This window comes from Barbus barbus, assembly GCF_936440315.1.
Source record: "Barbus barbus genome assembly, chromosome: 35".
Taxonomy (NCBI): Eukaryota; Metazoa; Chordata; class Actinopteri; order Cypriniformes; family Cyprinidae; genus Barbus; species Barbus barbus.
The window spans coordinates 23,273,504-23,301,149 of NC_136763.1; the positions used below are offsets into that span (position 1 = coordinate 23,273,504).

A 27,646-nucleotide genomic window follows, 5' to 3' on the forward strand; every position below is an offset into this window, starting at 1 on the left:
TTTTTTCTCATACATGATCAGTCCTAAAACTGAATGGAATATATCCAACTGTTGAGTTTTTCGGATGAAAATGTGCAATAGAAACCATTTTCACTCTCACCATGCTCATTGTTTTTGTTTATTAAGATACAAATATTTATTCTATAAATAATTACTATATTATTGTGAAATAATAGTAGATAACACATATTGTGAAATTTTTAATTAATAAAGGAAATAATTATTTATGTAGAATTAATAATGGAAATAAAAGGTTATTTATAATTAATGGAAATAAAGTTATTTATTCAGAATTAATAATGGAAATAAAAAGTTATTTATTTAGAATTAATAATGGAAATAAAAAGTTATTTATTTAGAATTAATAATGGAAATAAAAAAAAGTTATTTATTAATTTATTTACAATTAAGAAAGGAGATATTTTTTTTATTTATTTATTTAGAATTAATAATGGAAATAAAAACGTTATTTAGGCTATAAAATATCTGATTTATAAAAGCTTATCAAACTGAAGCGTCTCAGTATGGAAAAATAAATGATACTGCATACAATCACACTAGATTGTAGATCATATAGCTATACTCTTTTAAAATGTATTTCTTGTTGTGACATCACTATGGTTTAATATGTAAGTCTGTGTTGCTGGAAATTGATCTCAGCTTGTGTTCTTGTAACAGTCGTCGCTTTCTGTAGTGAGACACGTGTTTGCGGTTTTACTCCGAGTCGAAAGATGGCGACAGTCTTCACAAAGATCTCCGTTCAAATCGAAGAATCAGCCTGTTTACGTGTGAAATATGTTCAGTCTTTAACTGGTTGAGTTTGTTTCAGTGGCCATCAACATAATGCTTTCTAAATGTCACATCCTTGTTGTTTAAAATCGGAGCTGGTGCGTCTCCAGTCAGGATGAATTTTGGCTCCAAAAGCAAGAAGCGGATGGTGCTGCCGTCCAGACCGGACCCGCCGACCGTGGAGCAGATCCTGGAGGACGTGAACCGAGCCTGTCCCAGCGACCCGGTGTTCACCGCTGAAGGTACCGATACCGGACAGACGAGGATAGCTAAACACCCCAATACAGCAATACAGTATAATCTGAAAAACAATGCTCTTCATTTTAAGACAGTTAACATGCCAAAGTAATGTCGCGAATGTAGATCAACAATTGACATAATAATACTTAACATGGGGTAAAATGGGGAAAGATGCCTCCCTTAACAACAATGTGCTTTTATTACATTGAAACATATTTTCAGATATAAGTTTAGCAAGTGACCCTGGACCACAAAACCAGTCATAAGGGTCAATTTTTCGAAATTGAGATTTATACATCATACGAAAGCTGCATAAATAAGCTTTCCATTGATGTATGGTTTGTTATGAGAGGACAATATTTGGCTGAGATACAATAATCTGGAATCTGAGGGTGCAAAAAAAATCAAAATATTGAGAAAATCGCCTTTAAAGTTGACCAAATGAAGTTCTTAGCAATGCATGTTACTGATAAAAAATTAGGTTTTGATATATTTACAGTAAGAAATTTACAAAATATCTTCATGGAGCATGAGCTTTACTTAATATCCTAATGATTTTTGGCATAAAATTAAAATCAATCATTTTGACACATACAATGTATTTTTGGCTATTGCTACAAATATACCCCAGAGACTTAAGACTGGTTTTGTGGTCCAGGGTCACACATAATTTATATATTTGTTTTAATTTTTTTGTATGTAGCATTCATTCATTCATTAATCTTTAACTAATCTTTAATTATACAATACAGTTTGTGCCAAAACAGTGTTTAACAAACTGGTTCTGATACTAAATGATTGAGGGCAACACACTCCCATCCGTTCAAGTCTGTCCGAACACAACAAACTCAAGCAGGAACATGAGCCAAATTAAAAGAATATGCTCTAAAATCAGCTCATAATATCCATCATGATTGATATCCTCCAATGGAATCACAGTTTGAGGGAAAAAAGAAAAACAGCTGTGCCAACTGAATCTGTGCCAATCATACACTTCACTTTTATTATTATTATTATTATTTTTTTTACTTTCAATTTTGATATTAAATCCACTATTGTATTGTATATAAATACAAGCTATACACAGTATTAAGTTCAATTACATAAGAAGTAACTGTATTTAAATTACAGAAAAAAGAAGAGTAATCCCTGTACTTTTTCAAGGGAAAAGTAATTAAATTACTTAGTAATTAGTTACACTTAACACTGGGTGCAATGTATTTCAGCCATTACATAACGGCAAGTTCTCATTACTTTAAGTAATGTCAGTCTCTAATATATAACGAGGAGCATATAGAGAATGTTTTTCCTATATACAAACACATTTTTGTCCTTTTTCTAGTGTTTGTTCACCTGGTAAAGTTAATCCAATTCATCATTTCATCGGTAACTTGAAGTTCTGTTCTTTTGTGTTGTGTTTGTTCAGCTGGTCATGTTAGTCTCATACAGACAGAACGATATTAAAATCCTGAAGTTGTTTTTTAAAGCCTTCGTGTCTTTGTTACTTGTTTCAAATGGCAATTTTACATTTATTTTTTAATTACAGTGGAGTAATTAGTGATTACATGTATTATTGAATCTTGTAGGCCTACTGCTAGCAGTGTTGGACATGGATGTTAGCTAGTGCAGCTGCACCTTTGCGTGCGTAATATAATATTTGGCTTTGACTTTTCAGATCTGAAAGCCAGTTCCAGCGGCAGTGAAGTGGAGGTGAGATACCTGCAGAGCAGACGCTACGTAGAGCTGCATGAGCGATTGCAAGAGGAACGTGGCAATCTTGCACGGCGGAGAGACGAGCTGCGTGCGGCTGGGGAGTCTTTGGAGCACAGCGTGATGGAGGTGAAGGGGAGCGCGCTGTGACCACTCGCCTGTAGCTTTTGAACTTGAGATTTGCTCATTAAGTAGCTGATGATTCGAGCATGGCACTTAATTTCCACAGAAGAGCCTTTCCTCTTGCTAAACTGCTGTTAGCATTTAGGTTCAGTGTCATCATAATAACGCTCTAAATGTGCTGCTTGGACACTTTTGACATTTTCAATTTATGTTTGTGATATTTCTGGCTGATTTTTTTATATATATATTAAATCTACTTGGTCAATGTTAATGTGTTGTGTGTGTTCAGTACTGTATAAGTGCAGTCCATTTAATAAATTGTGCAGCCTTAATGTATTTTTCTTTATTTAATGTAATTTACATCTAATTTTCACAATCCAAGTTTTCTTGAGTTAACTGATGAATGGAATTGTTCAGGGTAGACTGTGTGTGTATATATATATATATATATATATATATATAATCATCACAGTGACATTTTCATAGGTGTTAAAGTGGAGATTAATAGCCTGCTAAGGGACTAATTATCCATACAAAACGCCTTAATTTTTAAATGTAAAGATCTCACAGCTTGTGATTTCTGTGGCTTTCCTGCATTGGTTCTCAATAGAGATGCACCGATACCACTTTTTTCAGTACTCACCCGATACCGATACTTTTATTTTTGATACTTGCTGATATTTTTATTGCATTTGTCCATTTTTTAAATATTGGGTACAGAAACCAAAAGAGGATATAATGTTAATGGGTTAACTTCATTTATCAAATAGATACAGTCAAACCAAAATTTATTCAGACACCTTCAACATTTCTCACATTATCACAGTTTATTCGCTATAGTTTAAGGTAATAAAATATGACAAGAACTCAAGAGTTAAACTGCCATATTTTTAGTTTTGTTAGTTGTGATAGTGTCATTAGACTAGTTTTGATTGGCCATTGGGATCGTGTTGTTGGCAACCCTGAAGACTGTATGAAGGCATCTACCTTAAATAAATGACTTCCACTCAGATATAATAAGGGCACAGGTTTTATGAGAACGTTTATTTGAGGACCCCCGAACCCTTGGCCAACACCACATTCTTTCAAACAACATTCTGAACCCAATTCATGCTTTGACAAAACCTCTCAAATATGCATAAAATGTTCCCTTTATGTCAATTTGAATTTAGCATTGCATCATATTGCTTTATCCTGACCACCACTGGTAAGGGTCCTTACAACATTACACTGAGCTCTGTTACTGGTCAGTTTCAATATCTTCAGAGAAAGTCTTTAATGTGGGAACACCAGTTGGTATCGGCACTCACAGCACATCTGAAATACACTGTAGTTCTCTGTATCATTCTCAGAATTTGTGGGAACCATGACTTTACTTTGTGGAATCAATGCATCAATGGATTTGTGGGATCAATGCATGTTTTCTGCCTAAAAGAGATAAATTGAGTGAAGCTGCTATATTACAGTTAAAACTAAGCCCATGTAAATACTGCACCTCACCAAATAAGACAAACACTTTTTGTGCTGGCTAATTGGCCATAGTGAAACCTACATTGATCATATGTCTACAATATGTGCTTGTGTAGCTGCAGTTTTGGCAATAGGCTTTGGCTGAATGGAAGCCATTTTAAACATTCTACAGCAAGTACTTATCTCAATCCACAGAGTTGCTACTCATTAGCGTGCTTTTAAATACTTAAAGCATAACGTGACTCTACACAAAATGACATTATGAAAGCATTCAGTAAGCAAGAGTATGTACAGCCACTTAATTGTATTACATACATTTGCTGAACACTCAACAGTTACAACAATCTTATATTCAAAAATGCAAATGTGTGGGTAGAGATTCATGGTCTGTCATTTTCAATGAAAAAAGAAACTGAAAAGTCAACATCACGTGTTTACAGTGGATAAGTGAGTATTTAGCATGCTATTTGTAGCAATGGCAGGATTACATTTTGCCTTCTGGGAAGCATTTGACTACAGTTGTATATCAGTATTTACAACATTACCACTAAATATCCATGACGATTACACAGACATTTTGTGCAGATTTTACCTATCGTAGCTATATTTTCCTGCAGTAATAATAAGTGAAGGCAAGAGGCTGTTTATCCTGTCTGTGGGACATAAAGGCATGTGCATACATGGTTCTCATGTGAGCGTACAACAGTCTTTTCCGGTTTGCAGGTGGCACATGGTCTTTTAAAGTATTTGTCGCTGTTGTTCGAAGAATAGTTTGCATATTGTTCTAAATGTAGGCCGTCATTTTTATCTGTGGATTACACACTTCTGAGACAGTCTTTGTCAAGTGTGATTAACTGTCCAAGTAGCACAAGCAATGATTAATATCACTGTACAAAAGTATAAAAAAAAATGGGTATACCCTCATTTGTGGTGGGGATAGGTTCATGTTGTGAATCCAGTGAGATTCTATACTACATAGGTAATTGTTCACATCCAGATTGTATTTTTTTCGAATAGGTAAAACTTCTGATGCACTGGCAAGCACAAGACTCATTAAATATGCGAGGTAAAAAGAACCATGTCCATTACCACCTGAGTTTTTTACAGCATCAGGAGCATAGTACTTTGTCAGCCTTGGAAGAGTGGACTGATTATGCTTCATGTTTTTCCTCTGTCTTCTCTGGCATTGTCTGTGCTTGACCATGTGTCTGTGGAGAGCAGCAGACCATGGGGCTGGGGATGTAGTTGAAAGGAGTAACTCTGACAGCTTTACTGGGTGAGCTCTGTCGGAAATGGCCAACCCCACCACTGTGGGTACTTTCCACTGACTGAAAGGTGGAGGTTGATGCTGTGCTGTAGGTTTTTAGAGATCCATCCGAATCCCCATCTTGGAGGGTATTTCCAAAGGCCATGCTTATTTTCCAGGGGAGGGCCAACTTTGTGGCCTCCTCTGTAATGCCAAGAACTTTTTCAATCGTGGGAGAGGTGCTTGAATTTGTTTTGTTGGCTGAGTAGTCCTCAGTTTGAACAGTTGCATCACTTGTTTTCCGTGATGCTAGAGTAATAGTAGGCCGTTTTCCTGGTAGCGGTGGTGGCATCTGTTTGGCGCTCCCAGGTGAAGGCAACAGGGGCAGTGCAGTGGGTGGAAGGGTGCTCTTTAATATCTGGGGAATGTCCTCATCGCGAATCCTTCGCCAGGTCACTTTGTCAGAGTTACGTGATCCAGCTCTCTGCCTCTGATTTGTGTTCCTTTCACTTTTAGCTCGTTCGCTTGAGTCAGAGGATGAAGAGCGAAGAGATGAGCGGCTGGTGACACGACTCAAGACATTTATGCTTGGTGAGGAGGAGTATCTTTTGAAGGTATCCTCCCTCTTTTCTCTTGGCTTTGGGCCGGGCGTATTTCTCTGTGAGGCCCTGCAAGGACTTTCCGAGCTTGTACGTCTAGCTGAGCGTTTCACTGTGACGTCCCTATCAATGGAAGTGGCTCTTGATGGAGCCATGCCCTGTCTGAGTACCCCCTGTTCCTGCACTTGTCTTTGTCCATGAGTCACAGGCATTCTTCTTGGACCTTGAACTGCTTCCTTCAGCTCTTGACAACGAGAAGAACATAAGAAAACTGCTGGGGCCCCTGGAACTGCTCTTCGGGGTGAGGCATGCTGTGATGTTGGGACAGAACGTGAAGAAGCATCACGTCTTGAGACTTTTGACGACTCTTTGATGAATGTCAGTTGTCTGAGAAAGCCATTACGATCTGATTCACCACTACTTGAATGAGTAGATGTCATGCGAACCAAATCCAATCGATTTGCTGGTAGGATTCTTTTCCCTGACATCTGCGTATTTTGTCTGCTGATGCTAATGGGCTGGTTGGTTACTAAAGGTGAAATGTTTCTCGATGGCCTTGATGGGTTCTGCATGAATGGTATTCTGACAGGGGATTTCTGTGTTTTCCTGTCTATGGGAGACTTTGAGTTCTGATTAGTGTTTGAAGTGCTTCCTCTTTTGTCCGGTGGACTGCATGGTGCTGATGCCACCTTCTCTGGACTTTGTTTAATTGTTTGGGTTGGGGAGGTTACTTTTTTCTGAGGATGCCTTGAAGGTGTTGAACTTTGAGATGATCCTGAAGATGAGCTCTTTGGTATCCTGGCAGGTGGCGTTGAACTTCTTTTGGGCAGTGACAACTGCATGGAGTCCATGGGGTGGCCCAGTCTGTGAAGGCTTCTTGACCTGTGTTGAGCTAGATCTGGGTTTTTAGGGGCATCCGCTTTCTGTGTCAGTTTTTTAGGTGGTGGTATTTGAGAGAGGGTTGTCTCCTTCTTGGGCGTGTATATCACTGTTCTACCCCTGAAGACCATAGGCAAGTTTGGAACAGGTTTACGAGGGGCAAAATCAAGTGGTTTATTAGCCTTTTTGTCATCTTTGTATACCTTCTTCTCTTTAGGAGTAAAGCTTGATCCAGACATAAATGACAGAACTGATTCAGACTCTGATGAGGGTTCCTGGGACTTTGAAGCTTGTAACGTGGTAATGATTGTATTAGCTCCTTCTTGTATTGCTCTCCATTCAACACTGTTGAGATCAGAGTCTTTGTCTGAAGCCATTTCATCAGAATCTAGGTCATTTTCAGGGCTCCACTCTGTTGCTTTCTGAAGAGTAGCTTTCTGTTTGTGCTTTTTCTCAGCTTTCTTTTTTCTGGCAGCCTGCTTTTTCTTGTGTTGAGGCATTGCAGATGTTATGCATTTTATCAAAAGATCATCTTCTGAATCCATGCTGACTGAGCTTGGTGAGCTGTTCTCTTCAAACTGGTTACGTTCTTGCTGTGATTTTGGAGTGCACTGGGGTTTGTACGTAATATTATGTTTATTCCGTATCCACGTATGTTGAGGTTTTTCATGATGTTCCTCAAATTCTGCATCACTCAATGAGCTAAGGGAGGAACTCAAAGAGTAACATGGAGGTGCTTCTTCTAAAATTAGATTTTGCTTGATTCTATGAAAACCCTTTTGGCGGGACTGGTAACTGTTGACATGATCTTGTATATTAGCGTTGCGTATTACATTAGTCTTGCTTGATTCATAATGTGGTTTTTGTCCCGTCCTATTTATCAGTCCATCCTGTCTGTCCATTTTATGGCAGATGGCTACTTCCGTAGTTGTTGAGTGATGCCTAGACTGAAAGGCTAAAGTGTTTTCCTGTGTATGACTCAGAGAGCAGGTTTTCTGATTTTGGTACACCTCTGTGTTTTGTTTTCTTATAGGAATATCTAACTGTGGCATGCTTTTTGACAGATTCTGTCCTTGCTTTTGAATTTGTCGAACTGGAGACTGGCTTTGAATCCTTTGCTGGGTCATTTTTGCTGCCATCTCTTTACTCTGTATAAGTAGTCTCTGAGTGGGTACCATGTGTCTGATTGTCTTTTTCAATTGGTTTGTGACTATGTGAGACTGACATGTCATTTTAGTTGGTTTGTGGAAGCGGGAGAACATGCGTAGGTCTTCAATTCTCTTTGTCTCAATGTCAATAAGCTCTTGGGTCTCTTTGTTTCTTCGCCAGTCTTTTATTCCTTTAGTTTTGAGTGGATACTGGAGAGTTTCATCGCTCAAGGAAGTGGTGCTTGAGAAATTGATGGGCGTACCTTCAGCAGAGTCAGTGTAAGAGGAATCATCATTATAGATTTCTTTTGAAGACATTCCAAGCTTTTGTCCAGTACACATTTGATTGTTTTTGTTCTGCAGCACCATATACACTGGTATTTGCAGATTTGCAGATTTTCGACTTTGCATGTTGAGAACTTGGTTTGAGAGGTTGGGCATCACAGTTGGCCTTACCTTCTTAAACCTGGAAGGCATGGCAGAATTAATGCACTCTTTCAGAATTTCTATGTCATCATCTGAGTTGCCTTCACTATACTGGTCTTGGTCGTCTATGTCCTCTTCCTTTTCAGAATCCTCTGGATCATTGTCTTGCTGGTTTAGTAAAGGAGTAAGTTTGAGCTCCACATCTTTCTGGACATAGTGTTCATGCAGAGGGAGGGCACTCAGACTAGAGGCACATGAGAAATTCTCAATTGGTTTTTCCACAGTGAAATAGATCATTGTGTCCAAATCTGGAGGTAGGTTAAACCTTTCTTTAAAGTCTGCGATTTCCATGAATTTGCGCAAACTGTTTTCCCACTGGCTTCCTACACCACTAAGAATCTGTGTTTCTGGTCCACTTGATTCTGCACAGCATGGAGTTTTGCTGCGACTCGGTGGCATTGTTTGTCCTGGGCTGTCTGGTAAGTCACTGGGGCTAACAGTACCACTTATCATTTCACTACATGGATCACTCTGAATAGAGCTGGCAATTGAAGGAGATTCAAAGCTGCCAAGTGAGCTTACTGAACTACAACGGCTCATTACAAGAGGTGTTTCGTGAATGTAGTTTTCTGAAGAGCTGGATGGTGTCCTGTCCTCAAGAATTACTGGAGACACTCCTCTAAGGAACCTCTTCTCATTTTTGATTGTACTAGGGATCTCAGTTGGATCAGAGCTGCTGATTTTCTGATCAGTTAATAATAACTGACTGTCACTCAAGTCATCAAGTGTCTCATCCTCTTCATCTTTTCTTTCAACATTCACATCTTCCACCTCTATGATTTCTAAGGAGGAGTCACTCTCTAGTTCATTTTCCGTCTGACTCTGTCCATCAAGAGCTCCATCTCCAGAAGACAGAGAAGACAGAGAACTGCAGCGAGAGAAGCATATTGGAGTGTTCTCTACAGAATACTTCTGAGGGGTCTCCAGCTGTCCTATTGTGGGGCTTCTTGCAGGGCATATTGGGGAAAACTTGCTTATACTACCTCCAGTCATCACTGTTGGAACCCAAGCTTGCCTGCGCATTGCTTGAGCTGCCTGAACGTTAATTGCAGTTTTTGCAATGCCAAATTTGGCAACACTCTGGATCAGTGGAACATGCTGATAGGAGGGAGACAACTTGACAGTTGGTATACTATAATCTGAAGACACCTTGGTTGATACTGTTGCAGGTGTGGATATAAAAGGTTCTTGGCTTTTCTCTGTATCGGTGGAACCTGAATCAAGCAAAATTGCATCCTTGTTTGTCTCAAAATCTCTTTCAGGGATTTCATTTTGACACATGACTCTTGAAATATGTACACCACTGTTCACTGGTTCTTCGTGAGTTACCTTAAGGTCAAGCTTATTAGGACGTCGTTGTTCTGTTGGTTTTGCCGAGGTATGAGTCTGGTCCTGACTGCCACAATATCCATCGCTGGTGCTGCCACTGTTTAGGCTGTCATTGGATAAACTTGAGTTGGCTGTTTTAAGATGCAAGAATGCATGTGCTCTGCTGAGACACTCTTTCGGTGAAAAAGAGCTGGTGTCAGAAAGATGACAAGGGGAACAGGAAATGGCTCGTGCCTCGTGAAGCTCATCTGGCCCATAATTCCAATCCACAAAATGATCTTCTGAGCTGAGGCTGAAGCTGTCCTCTGTGGATGTATGCATGGTAATATCTTCCACCAGTTTGTCAATTTTAGCCACAGTGTTAGTGATCTTCTTGGCTAATTTCTCAGCTGCCACAGTCACTTCATCATCAGGGGGTTGTGACCTTTTATTTTCAGTTTGAAAGGTTTCTACATCTTGTTCAGGCTCCCCCTCTCGCTTACGGGGCTGGGTATTTAGGAAGTTAGAATTGTTCAAGAACATGGAGAGCATGGAGAAGGTTCCAGTATCCAAGCTGGTTGATACATTAGGTGCCTCATCATCATCAAAACAACCAGAATCTGAGGCATAGTCTTTTGCTAGGCTCTCAATGTGCCTCAAAGGTTTGTTTATACTTTGATGCTTGAAACTTTGCTTCTCGATTGAATCAAATGTTTCTGCCAGATGCTTCGCATCTAACTCAGCCTCTAATGCTTTCTGCTTCCTCATGTGGAGGGATGGCATGCATGATCCTGGTGATATAACAGCAGTATTTTTATATTTGAGTGGACGATTTGTGAGGAGGTTTCGCAGAGCTGCAGCACTTCCCATGGCTATCATTTTGTGCTTTGAATGGATGAGATTGCGCAGCATGCTTACAGCTCCCAGATCCCACAGCAATTCCTGGTCCTTTGGACTTCGTGCAGACAGGTTCCAGAGGGTTCCACATGCATTACTCACAATAGTCAAACTGTGAGATCGCAAGTGCTGCAGCAGAGTCTGAAGGCAGTTATGATCCCTGAGGATTTGCCTGAATTAGGAAAACAGAAATAATTTAAGTGATGTCATGGAAACTTTGATCTCTGCTTAATTTGTGAATGTGAATAAACATGATACCTGTAATCATCTCGGGTAGCAATAAGGCTGGACACATTACGCAGGATACCTCCACCACTCTCAATAATGGCGAGCGAGTTGGTTTGGCATCGATAAGTCAAAGTGCTAACCAAAAAGCCGAGAGCACCATCAACAGAGCAAATTGCCACCTTATTCTCAGTGCTGTGTGCTGACAGATTCCACAGTGCACTGAGCACACTCTTTAAAGTGGATTCCTGTGGGGAAGACCAGACCATGTAAAATTACTCATCACTTTCTGAGTGGTATTGAAGCACAGATATCACCAATTTAATGGGTAAATCACTCATGTTCAGTTTTACAGAATGTAAGCAATGGATGACATAGAAATTTTTGACTGTACCTTTGTAGCCTGCAGTGCACAAGTCATAAGTGCTGGCACACTGCCGACATCTCTCAAAGCCCTCTTGCTGTTCATATCAGCACGCCATGACAAGTTTCTCAATATACTTGACACTACCTAAAAGCAATGACAATGACAATGTTGTATTGGCCAAATAATTACAAATGAGAGAAGCAAAAAAAAATTAAAATTATTAAAATGTGCTGTTGCATAATATTTGTCATCCTAAAAGTTAATAAAGAAGTGATGGTTTGCTGTATGGAAAAGTAGGTTATGTACCTGCTGCAATTCCTCGCTATCAGATGCAAGCTGTGCAACAATGGCTTGAAGACAGTTTTTCTTTGAGCAAAGAGTAGCCTGATAAAGTTAATAAAGAGCATTTTGTCAACATCACAAGAAGGCAAAATATTGCATTTATTTGCATTTACATTTGCCTGGTACTGTATGTATAATTAATATTATATTTAGAGTGCAAAATTAATGGTTACCAAAGATAAAATACGTGTTTTGTTTAATTATATGACAATATTTATATTTTATATATTTCAGTAAAAATATTTGTGGCCAGTTTGGACACTGATTACATTATTGTAAATTAATGAGATGATTTATGATGAAAGTCTTTAATTTTTACACGATTCCACACTTGTATGCAATCATTTCAAAATGTACCTTATTTACAACATCTCCATATGTAAGATTCGTGAGTGCCATTCCTGCATAACGCCGGAGGGCCATATTGATTGGCTCATTTTGCATGCCATACAGTTCTTGCTCCAGCTGTATTAGCTCTGCAATGGCTTGCAGTCCCCCTAAAAGATGCATAAATAAATGCTTTTCAGTGTGTTTTCACCTCACTGTATTTACAACTTACCCAGCATACCCTCTATTGCTCTTAGGTCTATTTAGAGAAAATGTATTCACGCACCTAGTTCATTCATCGCCCTACGGTACTCTTCCTCAAAAGATAACTTCATTATTGCACACAAGGCCTGGCACATTTGGGGATCCACTGGCTCAGGTATTTCTGTGGATATCAAAGTAAATGTATACTTGTATGAATATATTTATATTGTGCTAACAGCATGTGTGACAACATTTTTCAGAAAATCAACAAAATATGTTTTAATTAATATATAAAAACTAAACTAAATCACCATACTCAACCACTCTAATCTGATGCTTAAAGTAAGTACTTATAAAAAAGTAATCTTAAACTTATAGGGTACTTACAGTACTTATATGTATAAGCTTTGTCTTTTTGTTTGGAATTTGATATACACAAACCAAAGAATAATGATATAACACATTGACTATAACTTAACCAGGGCTCACCTGTTGTTTTGCCACCACCAGGAGAGGGGGTACTTAAATGGTTCTCAATCCATTCCCAACCATTCTCGCAGTGTGAGCGGATCTGCTCTAGCACATGAAGAACTCTCATCTCGCGACGTGCTTGGCCCTCATCTGGCTGTGAGTACACAATGTTGTGCAGGGCAGCACTGGCTCTGGAACGGGCTTCTCGACTATAGCCTCCTGTCCCAGCTGCCTCCCCAGTGCCACCCTCATGTAGTATTTGCAAAAGCAGTGGGACGCAACCAGACTTGCGCATAGCAATGCAGCTTTCCTGCGAGCTTGACATTGCCAGAAGGGTACGGGACATCTCCTCTCGATCTCTAGAGGCCAGCATGGACAACAGCCAAAACACCATTTCCACCTGCAACCAAAACACAATTTAACTATAGCTGACCTATGCTGTCTTAGAGTTCATTACACTACTGTTTTGATTAAAGTATATTTTAACTAAAACTATATGAATGCTGCATATAAGATCAGAAATAAATGGCATTGGCTAGACAGTTATGATATTTTGTGGATTATTTACAGCTTTTTTGTTTTTTTTATCTGATGTTGATTTTAAAGGAAACCATCCGTCTGTTCTCCAAACTGCTTGTTTTATGTGGGGTTGCAGAGATGCTGAGCCTATTTCAGCATCTCGGGCCAAAAGAAGGAAATATCCTGGACAGATGGTCAGTTCATCACAAGACACAGTGCTGTACAGGCAACCATAAATGTTCATATTTATTTTAATGCATTTGTTAAAATATAGTATGAAGTACAAACAGATAGACTGCTGTGTTTATAGAAAGGCTAATATTGCCCTTTAGTGTATAGTTAAATTCTAACCTGATCTGTAAGCTTCCAAGTGATTCTTCTGTGATTTTTTTAATCTCGAAATATCATTGTATGTAACCAGATTACATTTAGAAATACTGACGAAAAAATACCAACAACAACAACACAATGGTCTTACTTTGCTCCCTGCTTCTCCAGGGGCCTCCAAAGTACCAGCATTTCCGGTCTCCATGTCAGACACAGATGCTTTTGAGAGGCACTCGGTGCTCTGTGGACAGAGGATATGGTTTATTATTTGTTTCTATTTAGTACAGAAGATACTTGGGAATTTGGTTTGTATGTCTTACCTAATACATAAATATTTATTAAAGCAGCAAAGTATCAGGGAAGTACTGAAAATCTGTGCTGTATGAAGACTGATACATATTGAGAGGGTATATATGTTTCAAAATAAAGAAAAAATGGCTGTCAAACATGAAGGGAAACTTAATAACATCGCCTTAATACCAGTTAAAACCAACTGAAAAAATCGTCATCTTAATAATTTTCATAGCATGGTCTAATATTTTGTAACCAGTGCTATGATATTCATACATTTTAATTCTGACTTACTGCCCAAATACCCTTTGAAGCCAGACAATTTTTTTTTCTGTTTAAAAACTGTTTGAGCATGTGCACAACATTTGCATATGGATATTGAATCAGCACCAGTGCCAAAGACCTGTTTTGTTCTTTCATGCTCAAACCCATCACTATGGCAGCGTTTGGCACCAGCTACAATATGATCTCTAGACAACCAGATTACAAGAAAGGACACAGACATGTCTTGAATGGTATTCTAGAGTCTTGCTCAATAAGCACTATCCAATTTAAAAAGTATCATAGGATCCACCTTATGAAGTTGGTTGAGAGAAAGTCCAGAGGTGTAATCTAGACAGTGAGTGCCTACTTTAAAGAATATAAAACATTATTATTAATATTGTTGTTGGCATATAAGTTTGATTTGCTAAACTATTTTGGTTACTGAATACTTCCACTTATTTTCATAGTTTTGATGACTATTCCAAAATGAGTTGAAGAGTCCAGTGAAGATCCCAAAACAGTGACAAATTTAAAGCTTTACTCGCTGCATACAATTTAAATGGCGACCTTGTACTGCAGGTTTCATCATTTCAGATATTATAAGCCTTATTAAACAGTATGCCTCAAGAGCTCATGGACAGTCTGGTGCAGAGTCAAGCAGACAGATAACTGTGCTGCGGTGGGAATCCCTTAGTCTCAGAGAACTATGCTTTAAAATTACAACTTCACCCTTGCCAAGCATCCCAGTCACTGAGCAGCCAATAGGAGGCAGCTTGCGGAGGGCATACCCTGTTTTCTGCATGGCAACACTGAGTGCCAGCATGTGTTGTGAGACAGCGCCAGGTGAAATTGGGTGGATGTGAAGCTGCGCAAAGAAAATCCTAGACGAATAACTCTTCTGAAGCGGAGTAGCCACTGCAGAAATATCTTATGGTACTACAAATACTGCATCATGTTCCATTAGCAAAACACTGAATAACAAGTTTTATTAAATTACAATAAATATTTAAGTCATGGGGCAGTCGTGGCCTAATGGATAGAGAGTCGGACTTGTAAACTGAAGGTTGCGGGTTCGAGTTTCAGGTCCGGCGGGAATTGTCGGTGGGGGGAGTGAATAACCAGCGCTCTCTCTACCTTCAATACCCCGAGTGAGGTGAGAGCAAGGCACCGAACCTCCAACTGCTCCCCGGACGCCGCAGCATTGGCTGCCCACTGCTCCGTGTGTGTGTGTGCACTTGGATGGGTTAAATGCAGAGCACAAATTCCGAGTATGGGTCACCATACTTGGCCACATGTCACTTCACTTTTAATTTTTTTCACTTTCACTTAATGTACAGTTTTTATGTAACAGAGCAGTTATGCTACACTATAGTGGAAACCACACCTCTAATTTATTTCTTAAGACTAATTCATGATGATTATAATTTATCATGTTTGTAATTAAAATTAGCAACTGCTAGTGATGCAAAAGGAACATTTACTTTTAGCTTTGTTATAAAACATCTACAGTAATTAATTTTTTTTTTTGTGTGTGTGTGTATGTTTTTATTTATTTATAAATTTTGTTTACAACCTCCATCTATTACCTGAGCCATAAATGTCACATTTTTAATGTGACTATTCCAGCAGGCTGGTTCAGTAAACAATGTTCCCTTTCAGTCAGTCACATTCGACGTAACGTCAGAGTGACTGATGTAATGGGATCTCGCCCGAGAGCCCAATCACCTTCGAGTGTTATCAAAACAAGCCAGTGACAGTTGGCAAATGCACATCAGCTTTTCGCTTCGGAGCCGAGCCTTCTGTGAATCTCCGAGAGTGTCTGCAAGACAGCATTTTGACGAGTGTTGGTGTGACGGCGTGTCAGCGGAGGTTGCTGTCCAGTGCTGCTGCTTCATCTGAGCGTGCTGCAGCTCTCATTCTGCGGTCGTACTGCGACCTCTCCTGGGTGCTTCAACACTTTTTCCTATTCTAAAAGAGCAATGTCTAAAAGAGCAATATCTAAAAGAGCTCCACGAGCGTCTTTTTAAAGATGGCTTCCCGCTCGTGTGTTTCTGGATGTGATCATTTCCTGGCTTCATCTGACAGTCACAAATGCTGTGTCTCGTGCTTGGGCTATCAGCACACTGAAGCAGCGCTAGTGGATGAGTCATGTTCTCATTGCGGGAACATGACAATCGTGATGTTGCGGTCCAGATACCTCCTCGTCAAACAAGGGGGTATCCCCCTCGCCATGCCCCGTTCTAGTTCCTCCATCTCTCAGCAGCGGGGGGGCTACTTCGGCTCATGGTCAGGGTGATCTGAGGAGCTTCCCCGTCGAGTGTGTCTCCGCGGGCCTCTCATTCCTCCAGCACATCGCACCATCTGGTGTTTCCAGACGAGTTCGCTGGTTCCTCGGACAGGGCTGGGCTCAGCATCTCTTCCGAAGCATCAGCGGATGACAGGATGTCGATCGCTGCTTCAGAGGATGAGCTAGGCTGGAGGTGACGATTCGGCTGTGCTGCCTCTGTCAGGAAGAGTGGCATTGCCCGAGTGAGATCCAGGGCTGACTGCTATGTTTTCCCAGGCCACTGAGAGCGTCGTGCTGCACTGGAGGCCTCCTCCTTCTCCCGAATGCTCAAGGCTGGACGACTGGTTCCTGGGGGCGCAGGCCGATCATCGGCAGTCACCTTAGGTTCCATTCTTCCCGGAAGTGCATGAGGAACTGACTAGCTCTTGGAGGGCACCTTTTTCTGCCCGAAACAGATCTAGTACTTCTTCCATCCTCACTGCCCTCGATGGCGGGGCGGCTAAGGGGTATGTGGCTATTGCGATGCAGCTTTGCCCGCGGGACGCCGCCGCCTGCCCCGGCGGCCCGCTGCTGTAATCACCCCGCTGCCGGTCGCAGTCCCTTCGCTCGCTCGTTGCCGAAGGAGCCCTCCTGCTGCCCCGGAGTCCGCTCCTTCCCACGGTGGAGGTCCGGGTGGAAAATCCTTTTTTCCCTTTTTGGGTTGTTCCGCCACTGGATCTCCGGCCAGTGGTACCCAAACTTTCAGAGCAGTTTCTTATATCTCCGGTTCCCAAGGGGGCGAGGACGGCAGTGCACGGGACACAGTCTCGACACCCCTGTCCCCTTCTTCTTTCGCCAGTGGGCAGCATGGTCCTGTCTGAGGACGTGATGGCTTTTCCTGTGCCCCCTGCCCAGCCGTGGAGCCAGGTAAGTGTCGCACCGCGCACTCAGACCCCACTTCAGGATGCGTTGCCTTCCGAGTTGGGTCCCTGAGCTCCACTTCGCTGCCCCACCACGGGTACGCCAGTGGCTCCCCTGGTCCCGCTTGTACGGTCTCTGGGGGCCTGGCTAGCACTCCCCAGGCCATTTCGCTGGCTTCTGAGAACCATCAGACTCGGCTACATGATTCAGTTCGCCCGGTGTCCTCCCAAGTTCAGGGGCGTTCAGTTCACCTCTGTGTTGAACAAAGATGCTCCTGTCTTGCGTGCAGAAATCACGGTCCTGCTGGCAAAGGACACGATAGAGCCGGTCCCTCCAGCAGAGATGAAGTCAGGGTTCTACAGCCCCTACTTCATCGTACCCAAGAAAGGCGGTGGGTTACGACCAATCTTCGACCTGCTCGTTCTGAACCGGGTCCTTCGCAAGTTCCCGTTCAGGATGTTGACGCAGAAACGCATCTTTCAATGCATCCGTCCCTTCGATTGGTTCACAGCGATCAACCTGAAGGATGCCTACTTTCATGTCTCGATCCCCCCTCGACACAGACCATCGTGGGGAAGCACGACTTGGTCATCAGGTTCCTCAGAGGGGCGAGGAGGTTAAATCCTCCGCGCCCTCATCTGGTACCCACTTGGGATCTCCCCTCAGTCCTGACGGCCTTGAGGGAGGAGCCCTTCGAGCCTCTGCAGTCAGTAGAGCTTAAGTTTATATCAATGAAGACAGTAGTGGACCTGCAGGCATTTTCCGTCGACAATTCGTGCCTGGAATTTGGACCGGGCAACTTGCTCCCTCTTGGGCATTGGCGCGGGGCGCCTCAATAGCAGACATTAGAGATAGTAGAGCTGCCGGCTGGGCGACACCTAACACGTTTGCGAGATTTTATAATCTCCGTGTAGAGCCCGTGTCCTCCCGTGTACTTGCCTCAGATGGCCAGTAACACTGGAACCTGCTCGGTGTCAATTTTGCTGCGCCATTCCCCTCTGCGGACTGGATATGTGCGCTTTTATTGCTTCTCAGTTCAGTTCTCCATGGCAAACCCTGTTGAAATTCCTCCCGCACCCTCGGCAGTCAAGCGTGGCGGAGCACCAGACTTGCCAGCTGTATTCTTCCACGGTACGGCTCCCCTCACAGTGAGCCCGTGTCTTTCTCTGGCAGAGACCTTCTGCCGTCTCTGCTGTGTAGTTATCTCAACCCCAGGCTAGCCCCTGGCCAGTCCATATGTGTAATCTCCACATGGTACCTCCTTTACGCAGGATGTGGCTTCCGTAGCGTTCCCCTACTTGGAGTACGCTTTCCCAGTGTTATCCATATCCACTGTACGGAACAGCAGTGGCTGTCATCTCTGCCTAAGCCCTGTCCTATCTTCCGTCCCAATTGGTGTGGGGGGACTTGCCGGCTTCCGCAGGGCACTGGGGAGGGTCAGCAATAGTGGCGTTTTCATAGGGATCCCATTACGTCAGTCACTCTGATGTAACGTCGAACGTGACTGAATGAAAGGGAACGTCTCGGTTATGTAACCCTTGTTCCCTGAAGGAGGGAACGGAGACGCAACGTCCCATCACCATAGTTACTGTACCATCGCTGTACGGCCGGGGCACACAGTCTCGGCTCCTCAGCAAAAAACTGATGTGCGTTTGCACGCGCTCTCCATTTATACCCACGCAGCCTTGTGGGGTGCTCGTGGCGAAACACGCACGCCAAATGTCATTGGCTTGTTTTCATAACACTCGAAGGTGATTGGGCTCTCGGGCGAGATCCCATTACATCAGTCACTCTGACGTTACGTCTCCGTTCCCTCCTTCCTTGCCTCTGGCAATGCAAACCCCAGTAGTTTACAGCATCTATAAATTGTGCTGAGAAAACGCTACTACTGAGAGATAAATAACAGCAGAGAAACTTACTTTGTAGCATTTTGATGTTACTAAATAATTCACCGGAATGAAATCATTAAAGTGCCGAGAACATATTAGAATTAAGAGTTTTTCTGTCAATAACAAGTTTGACTCTGAAAGTTTCCGGTGTTTACTACAAATCATTCTTAGAAATAGTAGTAGTATTAAAACAATGAAATAGGTCAGTGTCAGGTGGTGTAACTCAATCAAATAAAACATTATACATATATATATATATATATATATATATATATATATATATATATATTAAACATTATCAATATGAAACATTTTATATAAATTTCTCAAAACTAATATTTAATCAACTAGTCTGATATTTTAACCTTGGACACTATTTTATGGCTGAAGTCGGTTATAATTCATATACTCAACTTTGATTTAGTAAAAAAAAAAAGTTTTTTAAATATTACACAAAACTGCTTCACTTATTTAAACTTTTCAAGAAATATATTTTCCCAGTAATTTATATATTTAAAATAAGACCTTTTATTATTTGTTATTATTATGTATTATTTTTTATATTTTTATTGTAATCACTGGTACAATTTTTGTACATATTGCCTACAATAATATAAAAAAAAACAAAATCAAAATGAATAAGAGGTCCCTTTATTGTCATTTGCCTTGACAATCAACTGAGCATCACAGTTGCATTTTATGATTCAGACTCAAATTTAGGCGTTTTATGATTCAGGCTCAAATGGAGGACAGGGGTGTATACGTCACCTGAGTCTCTGGTAGAGCACTCTTCTCTTGAGGACCACGCGAGCTGTGGGCCTCCTGAAGCTCTTTCTCCAGCTGCTCCAATCGAGCAACACGGATCTGTATGCAGAAACATATACAGTAATTATTCATATACAGTGAACATTTTAATGCTTTGTTAATGATACATTGACAGAACATTATCATATACCATTTTATGATACACCACTATTATCTTTGCTAAAAAGCCCAGCTTAGCAATGCAGTTCAACATGTTTCATCAAACCTTAGCTGACTGACCATGGTAGTTAAGAAGCCTGGTTGGTTACATCAGCATCCAAAACACAATATAAACTGTGCTGGATGTTTGAGTGTCAGTATTGTGGTTCAGGTCAAGTGTTGATAAAAGCATGACGTGTTTGTGACAGACACGTGACATTTAAGCTGGATTTACAGCTGGACCTTTGTTGATGAAAACGTGGCATTAAATCTATAATCTGTTCTTACTTGTGTTCTTTGAACCATCTCATCGCTGGTGCCGAAACGTTCCTCCATCACGGAGCGCAGTTGTTGAGCTTCAAACTCCAGCTGCTGACGAATAAAATCCACCTGCATGGAGAACTGTGAAGCACAGAAGAATGCACATGTATCATTTGTACTGCATGCATGCTATTCTTTTTACCATGATCAAACCTCTAGAGACAGGAAAGAGAATTACAGACTGAACAAACTATTCTATAAAAACATTTAAACAACATGCTTTTATTGTATGGAAAAGATCTGCACAAAAATTCTTCTCCTTTTATGTTTAAAGGTAAAACAAATTATAGAGGTTTGGAACAACATGTTAGTTCATAAATAATTACAAATAGTTGCTTTATGGCCAAAATATCTCTTTAAGAATCAATGCCGTTACTTTAAACTAGACAAGGGACACCTGACTCAAAACAAATCTAGGTTTAGGACAATCTGTGGTCATTAGCAGCAAAACCAGGTGATCTAATTTTTGGCCACTGATGCACACAGTCCCATCAGTGAGTAATTTGGGGTGGAAGTTGTTTAAGCTGCTTACCGTATCAAGCCATGGCAGTTCGGCCAGTCTCTTAGACAAACCTTGCAGCTGTGAGTAATACCACCGCTGCTCTCCCTCCTCTTTCTCTATCTCACTCAGCAACATGGACCTAAAACACACAAACACACACTCCTGAAACCTGAAATTACTGTACTCCAGCAGCGTTGGGCAGAATTCAGAATTTAAGAACTGAATCAGTTTTGTGAGCGTGAAATTAAATTGAATTTGCCACAGACCACAGGATATTAAAATAAACTTCAATTTGTATTACATTTTATATTAATTTTATTACTTAGGAGTTGAATTACTCCTTTCTTGTGACAAGTTTTGAATAATCACCAATTATGCAAATGTATCCTTTACATGTAGATTTTTTTTTTTCCCTCAACTGATTAGACATATACAATATACACACTACTATTCAAAAGTTTGGGGCCTGCTTTTGATTTATTAATTCTTAATAGATGTATTAATTATTCATTTATTGTTTATGAATAGATTTAGTAATGTTTTGAAAGAAGTCACTAATGTTCATGCATATAATAAAATAACTTTTTATAAGTTATATGAATTTGAAATTTAAAGTTGAACTGTTGTCCTGCTCTTTAAAATGAGAGTGCTTATTTCCTGTTAACCTACTTTTGACTAGAAATAGCAAGTAATTATGGTTCATAGATGTGACCTAAACTAAAGGACACTGGTTATTAAAGTGGACAAACCCTCTAAGGGAAATAACATTTCCCTTAAAAAAAATGAGACACATGATGAGAGTGTTTGGATGTGATGATCTCACCTCTCTTTACAGAGATCCTCTAAGTGCTGGGTAGTGACACGGCCTTCTGCAGTGGCCTGATGAGGGTGCCCGGGGTGCACGGCTGTGCCCTCTCCAGATGCAGATGAGGACTGGCGAGACGGTGGACAGGCAGGACTCCTGGCCCTGCTGATGCTCAGTCTCTCCTCGCCTTCTCCAAACTGACTAGCCATTGTCTCTGGAAACACACGCAGGTTGTGAGGCTGGTACTTGAGCTCGTAGTAGTTGGTCAAGTCCATATGCAGTTCTAGAAAAACGAGAAAAGTGAAAGATTTTATTATTTTTGATCTTTTATAGATTCTTTAAGTATTCAGGATGTGTACAATCAGCTAAGAAACATTTATTTTGCTGTAGTGCTTATTTTATAGTAGCCTACTTAGAATTAGGGCTGGGTTGACAATACTGATTAATTGACCTTTCTTAATTTTGATTAACCGATATCAATTCCAAGATTAATCTTTAAGGCTATGCTGTTTTCTGGTGATGGGTGAACATAATTTCCCAAACCTGTTTGTAGTAGTTTGAAGTAATTGCAATAAGGTTTGTGCTTTGTTACTTTCAAATTCTGTCAATTTTCTAATAAACAATTCAAACAATAAATGCAGCCTCAGTTCAAATGGCAGCATGAAGGTCACATGAAGCAATCATCTATTTCTCTTTACTACTAGTTATAGCACAAAATAAGCATCAGAAGGTTTGTTGAAAGAAACAGTATTACTCAGTCACTGTTTTACCTGTGGAAAGATGCCTTTAAAACAGCCTGTGAACAATGTCATTATATTATTTTCACTTCACCTTCACTTAGTGATTTCTTCGCTATTTAATGTATGTTAAATATTAAAACATGTTTTTATGACAGCCACAGTTTAAATGTTGTACACTGTAGAATGCAAAACCAAATTATTTGATTAAAACAATAATATAAAAATGCCTCGTGTAGTTTGAATGTATTTATACAAAATTATGGTTTGTTGATTATTATATCTAAAAATAAAATAGCAATATAATTTAATAGTTTGAACTTAACCTTTAATATTGTATTAATGTACTAACTGACAGGGTTCCTTGTATGATTTACAGCATTAAAAATAAGGGGGAAGAGGGGAAGTCGTGGCCTAATGGTTAGAGAGTCGGACTCGTAATCCAAAGGTTGCGGGTTCGAGTCTCGGGCCGGCAGGGATTGTAGGTGGGGGGAGTGAATGTCCAGCGCTCTCTCCACCCTCAATACCACGACTGAGGTGCTCTTGAGCAAGACACCGAACCCCCAACTGCTCCCCGGGCGCCGCAGCATGGCTGCCCACTGCTCCGGGTGTGTGTTCACGGTGTTGCTTGTGGGTTAAACGCAGAGCACCAATTTCGAGTATGGGTCACCATACTTGACAATACGTCACAACTTTAACTTTATTAGTTGAATGATTGTTTTCCTTAACAAAATGAACGTGTAATGTACCTAATATACAGTATATCCAAATTATATTGAATCATTTGGATATACTGAGCTTGTGAACTGAAATCGAATTGAACCATGAACTCTTTGTCAATAGCCAAGTCAACCAAGAACCATTAATAGTACTCAATGTCCTAAAAATGATTCAGTTTCAGGATTTTTTTTAAAACTGAATGAGAACCAGTTATCCATCCCAGTATGTCTTTCTAATGTTTGTTACACATATATTTGCCAGGAAAAGTATGTGAATTGATTGATGCAAAAATGTATGCACCCTCAAAGACCCAACAATACAATGGCTTCGATAAAAGAAAATTCACATTAACTGAGATGCTGTGTCATGTCCTCAATACAGCGTTGAGTGTTAAACTTAAACAGTTTTGCTAAATTTCTCTTGACTGTTGTACATTTCTGATCCGCAATTACAGGACACATTTGGTGAATTCCACTAAAAATTGGTTATTAAATCCATTGTGTGCAACAAAGACATGTAGCTTTAGATATTTTTTTTTTTTGTATGATTTGTTTAAACAGACTGTTTAACTGCTAATTAAATTTTATCGAATTCTATGAACAACGTATGCAAAAATCCGGGTTAATTCAATAACTGTATAATTCTGTGATATTTTTATGGTAGTTAATCATATAAATTGTATGTATCATATCATGTTCATTTATCATAAACATCAATAAATAACTAAAGTGTAAGACATAACTATACAGTTAAGATAAATTCTATGGTTGAATGAATTATGACGGCTATGTAGAGAAGTGAATAGATTTCCTGCAGTACCTTTGAGCTGGTCCAGCACATCAGTTCTGCCTGAAGAGGCAAGAGTTCCGGCCTCCTGCTCCAGTTTAGTCTGCAGCTGCCTTAGAACCTCCTATTACAGCAAAAAAACACAAACAAAAATATAAGCAGCCGACAGTCTTTTGTTTGCAAGTGGAGTCCAGTTGTACAAAAATCAAACTCTTGTATTTCAAAGTAAAAAGATACATTCTCATAGACGCTTCTCTCATATTGAGAAAGCAGATGACCTCATCTTTATAATGCATGCATCACTCTGTTTGAGGGGAGAACTGACTGCGAGAGTGAACAGATTTGGCAGGGATTACACTCAACATCTGGGCATGTGGGCCACAGTGGAATCATGGGATACTGAAAATGACCCATGTATCACCTATAATCTCATGAAAGCATTTGCTGAATCAGTTTCAATCAATGATTTTGTGTTGCGAACGGATTAGAGCATTTCCAATGCATAAATAAATAAACCTTATTTATTTATTAATAGAGCTGTATTATTTTAAATGGATCGGTAAAGGTTAATTCACCCAAAATGAAAAATCTTCTTTCTTTTACTCACCCTAATGTTGTTTTAAATCTGTATGCATTTCTTTCTTCTGAAGGAACACAAAATATGATATTTAAAAAAAAAAAAAAAATGTTTCAATGTTTCTTTGTTAATACTTTACCATGAAAGTCAATGGAGTCCAATTTTGTTTGGACTCCTGCAGCATTCTTCAAAACGTTGATGTTCCTTTGTGTTGAATACAATAAATAAATGGCTTAATGCAGAATGGAGATATCCAACACATTTTAGTTATTATATACACTACAACACACTAGTTTAGGTTTGGTACGATTTTTAAAATGTTCTTTCATGTTTAATGCTCACCAAGGCTGCATTTATATGAATACAAACTACAGTAAAAACAATAATATTGTGAAATATTACATATAATATTTATTGTTATGTAATATTTTATTGCCATTTTAAAATATTAACATATTTTAAAAATACATTTATTTTTGTGATGGCTGAATTTTGTGATAGAAATTCGAAATTTTCTTGAATTTGAATATTTTATTACACAGAAACATTATAAATATTTTTAACTAACACTTTTGATCAATTTAATCCATCCTTGACAAATAAAAGTATTAATTTACTAAAAAAGAAATTAAAATACTGACATCAAACTTTTGAATGGTACTGTAAATACAATGCACATTTGTAGTTGCAACAGTTAACATTTGAAATTAATAGCTTTCTCTAAGTCAAACTAAAATTGACAGAACAAAGCTGCTGATTCCTGATGAGCTCTCCAGGGGTTTTATTCCCTATAATGTCTCCAAGCAGTTAAACTGACAAAAAAATACACATGAATCTGCTTCTTTCAAACTACACACAGCCCTTTAAATGTATTTCCTCATCTGATGAATTTCAGTGCCATCTTCAGTGAATTAATGTGGTTTGTTGGTGTGATTTCATGCGCAGAATCGCTTAATATAAACAGGAAAAAGACACTCCCATTTTACTGGAATTTGAAAGCTGAACCGATATCAAGCTCATGTAACACATCAAACATTCTGCAATTTAAGACTCAGAGTCAATAACAAAATTAGCTCCATGGTCTAATGGTTGCCTTCTCTGCCCAACTGAGAGCTGTATTGTGTAACACTGATTTAAAATGTGCTCAGACACATAGTCAAATATGTGCTCAAAAGTAGTCAAATAAAGCGCATCCATCCATATTAAAATGTGCCTCACACAGCTCCGGGGGGGGGGGGGGGGGGGGGGGGGGGTGAATCGATGTGTTTTTGTAAAAAAAAAAAATAAATTTTTAAAACGATATAAACAGTTTTGTGTAACTTCCACCGACTATAGTACGTGCGTTCATGAGTGACTGCGAAATCCAACGTTTGTTTATAGGAGCAAAGGAAGCAAAGTTTCCTTACTTTACCAAAGGAAAACCAGTCTCCTCTTGGCTTATATCGAAATCCTCTGACATTTTTGTTTACAAATCCTCGTTTTGTGCTTCTAATTCATGACCGGCGTTTTGTTTTGTTCTATCTCCGTCACTAATCACGCAACGCCGACATCCTTCCCTCATGACAGTTAGATGAAGTGAGAGAGATGTGTTTATTACATTTGAAATATGGATATTTTTTTAACAAACATGCATGGATTAGGGTTAGGAGACCTTTATTCACCCCCCGGAGCCTTGTGAGGCACGTTTTTTTGTGGATACGTGCACTTTATTTGACTTGTTTTGGACTGTGTTACAGAAAAACCCGCTGACTGCAATGATAGAGCTTAGAAGAGCCAGGACAGGATTTATATAACTCCAATTGGATTCGTCTGAAAGAAGAAAGTCATATACACCTAGGATGGCTAGAGGGTGAGTAAATAAATCAAAGATTATCCTGACCTTGAATAATAGCTTCGGTTTTATGCTCTGTTATTTTAGAAGCATATACAACACATGCAAGCAAAGTCAAAGATCTATTATCAGGCCTGACTCATGGACCATGTTCATAATTGGGTGGACCAGGCCTCCTTGAGGAGCCAAGGCTGTCCTTTTAATAAATTTGTTATAATCTGAGCTTCACTCACCTTCATGTCAGAGGTTTCATTCTCCAGCTTGGACAGGTGGTGTGAGTTGTCCTGAAGCTCACGGCGCAGGTGAGAGTTCTCCTTACGGAGATCCTCCACCTGCCGCACCAGCTGGTCATAGGAGGCCGTTGGGTACGACATCATCACTCGATGGGATCCCTGAGAAGGTCAGAGGGGGGGGGTTGGTGCATGCAATAAAGTCCCTATAGGTTCATTATGAATTCAGTAGTCAACATTTGAAGCCTTTCATCAAAGTGGACCTAAAACCTAAAACCAAAATGTGTTCTTGTCTTAGGACAACTTTGATTAACTATTTTGATCCACTTCAAATGTTTACTACTGTATACAGTGTACAGTCAGCAGTACTTTCTTGGAGAACCCCACTGAAACAAAAACTCTGCTGTTTTGCTGGTTCAAAGTAGAAATAATAGAAACAGTCCCACATGTTGTCACAGTTATAAAGTTTTCGTTAAACACCTTTTTTTAAGGCAGTAAATTGATGAACTATACAAACTACCCCAAATCTGCCTATTATCTGATTGGTCAGTTTATATTTTAAATCTATCAGCGAGATATATTCTTTTCTTAAAAAAAAAAAAAAAAAAAAAAACCCGCAGAAAGTATTTGACAAAAAAAAAAAAGATTTACGATTTTCAAGCTATGACAGGGTGTAGGAATTTTCAATTCTTTCTATTACTATTCTACACTCAAAAAAAGTGAAATGACTGGCTTTCTCTCTCTCTGTCTATATATATATATATATATATATATATATATATTTATATATACAGTGCCCTCTATAAGTATTGGAACAGTAAAGACAAAATTGCTCGGTTGGCTGTGGAGTCAAGACATTTGTAAAT

At 39.8% G+C, this 27,646-nt stretch overlaps 2 protein-coding genes across 2 annotated transcripts; one reads left to right on the top strand and one right to left on the bottom strand.

Annotated features, from left to right (window-relative positions):
• Positions 1-758: 758 nt before the first annotated feature.
• Positions 759-4,567, top strand: LOC306855294 (UPF0449 protein C19orf25 homolog). The gene is made up of 2 exons (XM_079393872.1): positions 759-1,031; positions 2,705-4,567. The coding sequence occupies exons 1-2, from the start codon at positions 905-907 to the stop codon at positions 2,887-2,889; spliced, it is 312 nt and encodes a 103-aa protein (XP_079249998.1). The 5' UTR covers positions 759-904; the 3' UTR covers positions 2,890-4,567.
• LOC306855293 (adenomatous polyposis coli protein 2-like) lies at positions 3,535-26,927 on the bottom strand (the record flags this gene model as incomplete). The annotated part of the gene is made up of 14 exons (XM_079393871.1): positions 3,535-11,067; positions 11,154-11,368; positions 11,515-11,631; positions 11,794-11,871; positions 12,187-12,326; positions 12,443-12,541; positions 12,850-13,231; positions 13,829-13,918; positions 20,077-20,172; positions 20,560-20,673; positions 21,125-21,233; positions 21,918-22,182; positions 24,176-24,266; positions 26,784-26,927. The coding sequence occupies 14 exons, from the start codon at positions 26,925-26,927 to the stop codon at positions 5,484-5,486; spliced, it is 7,524 nt and encodes a 2,507-aa protein (XP_079249997.1). The 3' UTR covers positions 3,535-5,483.
• Positions 26,928-27,646: the final 719 nt, after the last annotated feature.

Bases quoted from the DNA above. Each gene is read 5' to 3' on its own strand.
- LOC306855294 (XM_079393872.1), top strand. From the start codon at position 905: ATGAATTTTGGCTCCAAAAGCAAGAAGCGGATGGTGCTGCCGTCCAGA. The intron at 1,032-2,704 runs GTACCGATACCG...TTGACTTTTCAG, and splicing joins CCCGGTGTTCACCGCTGAAG to ATCTGAAAGCCAGTTCCAGC.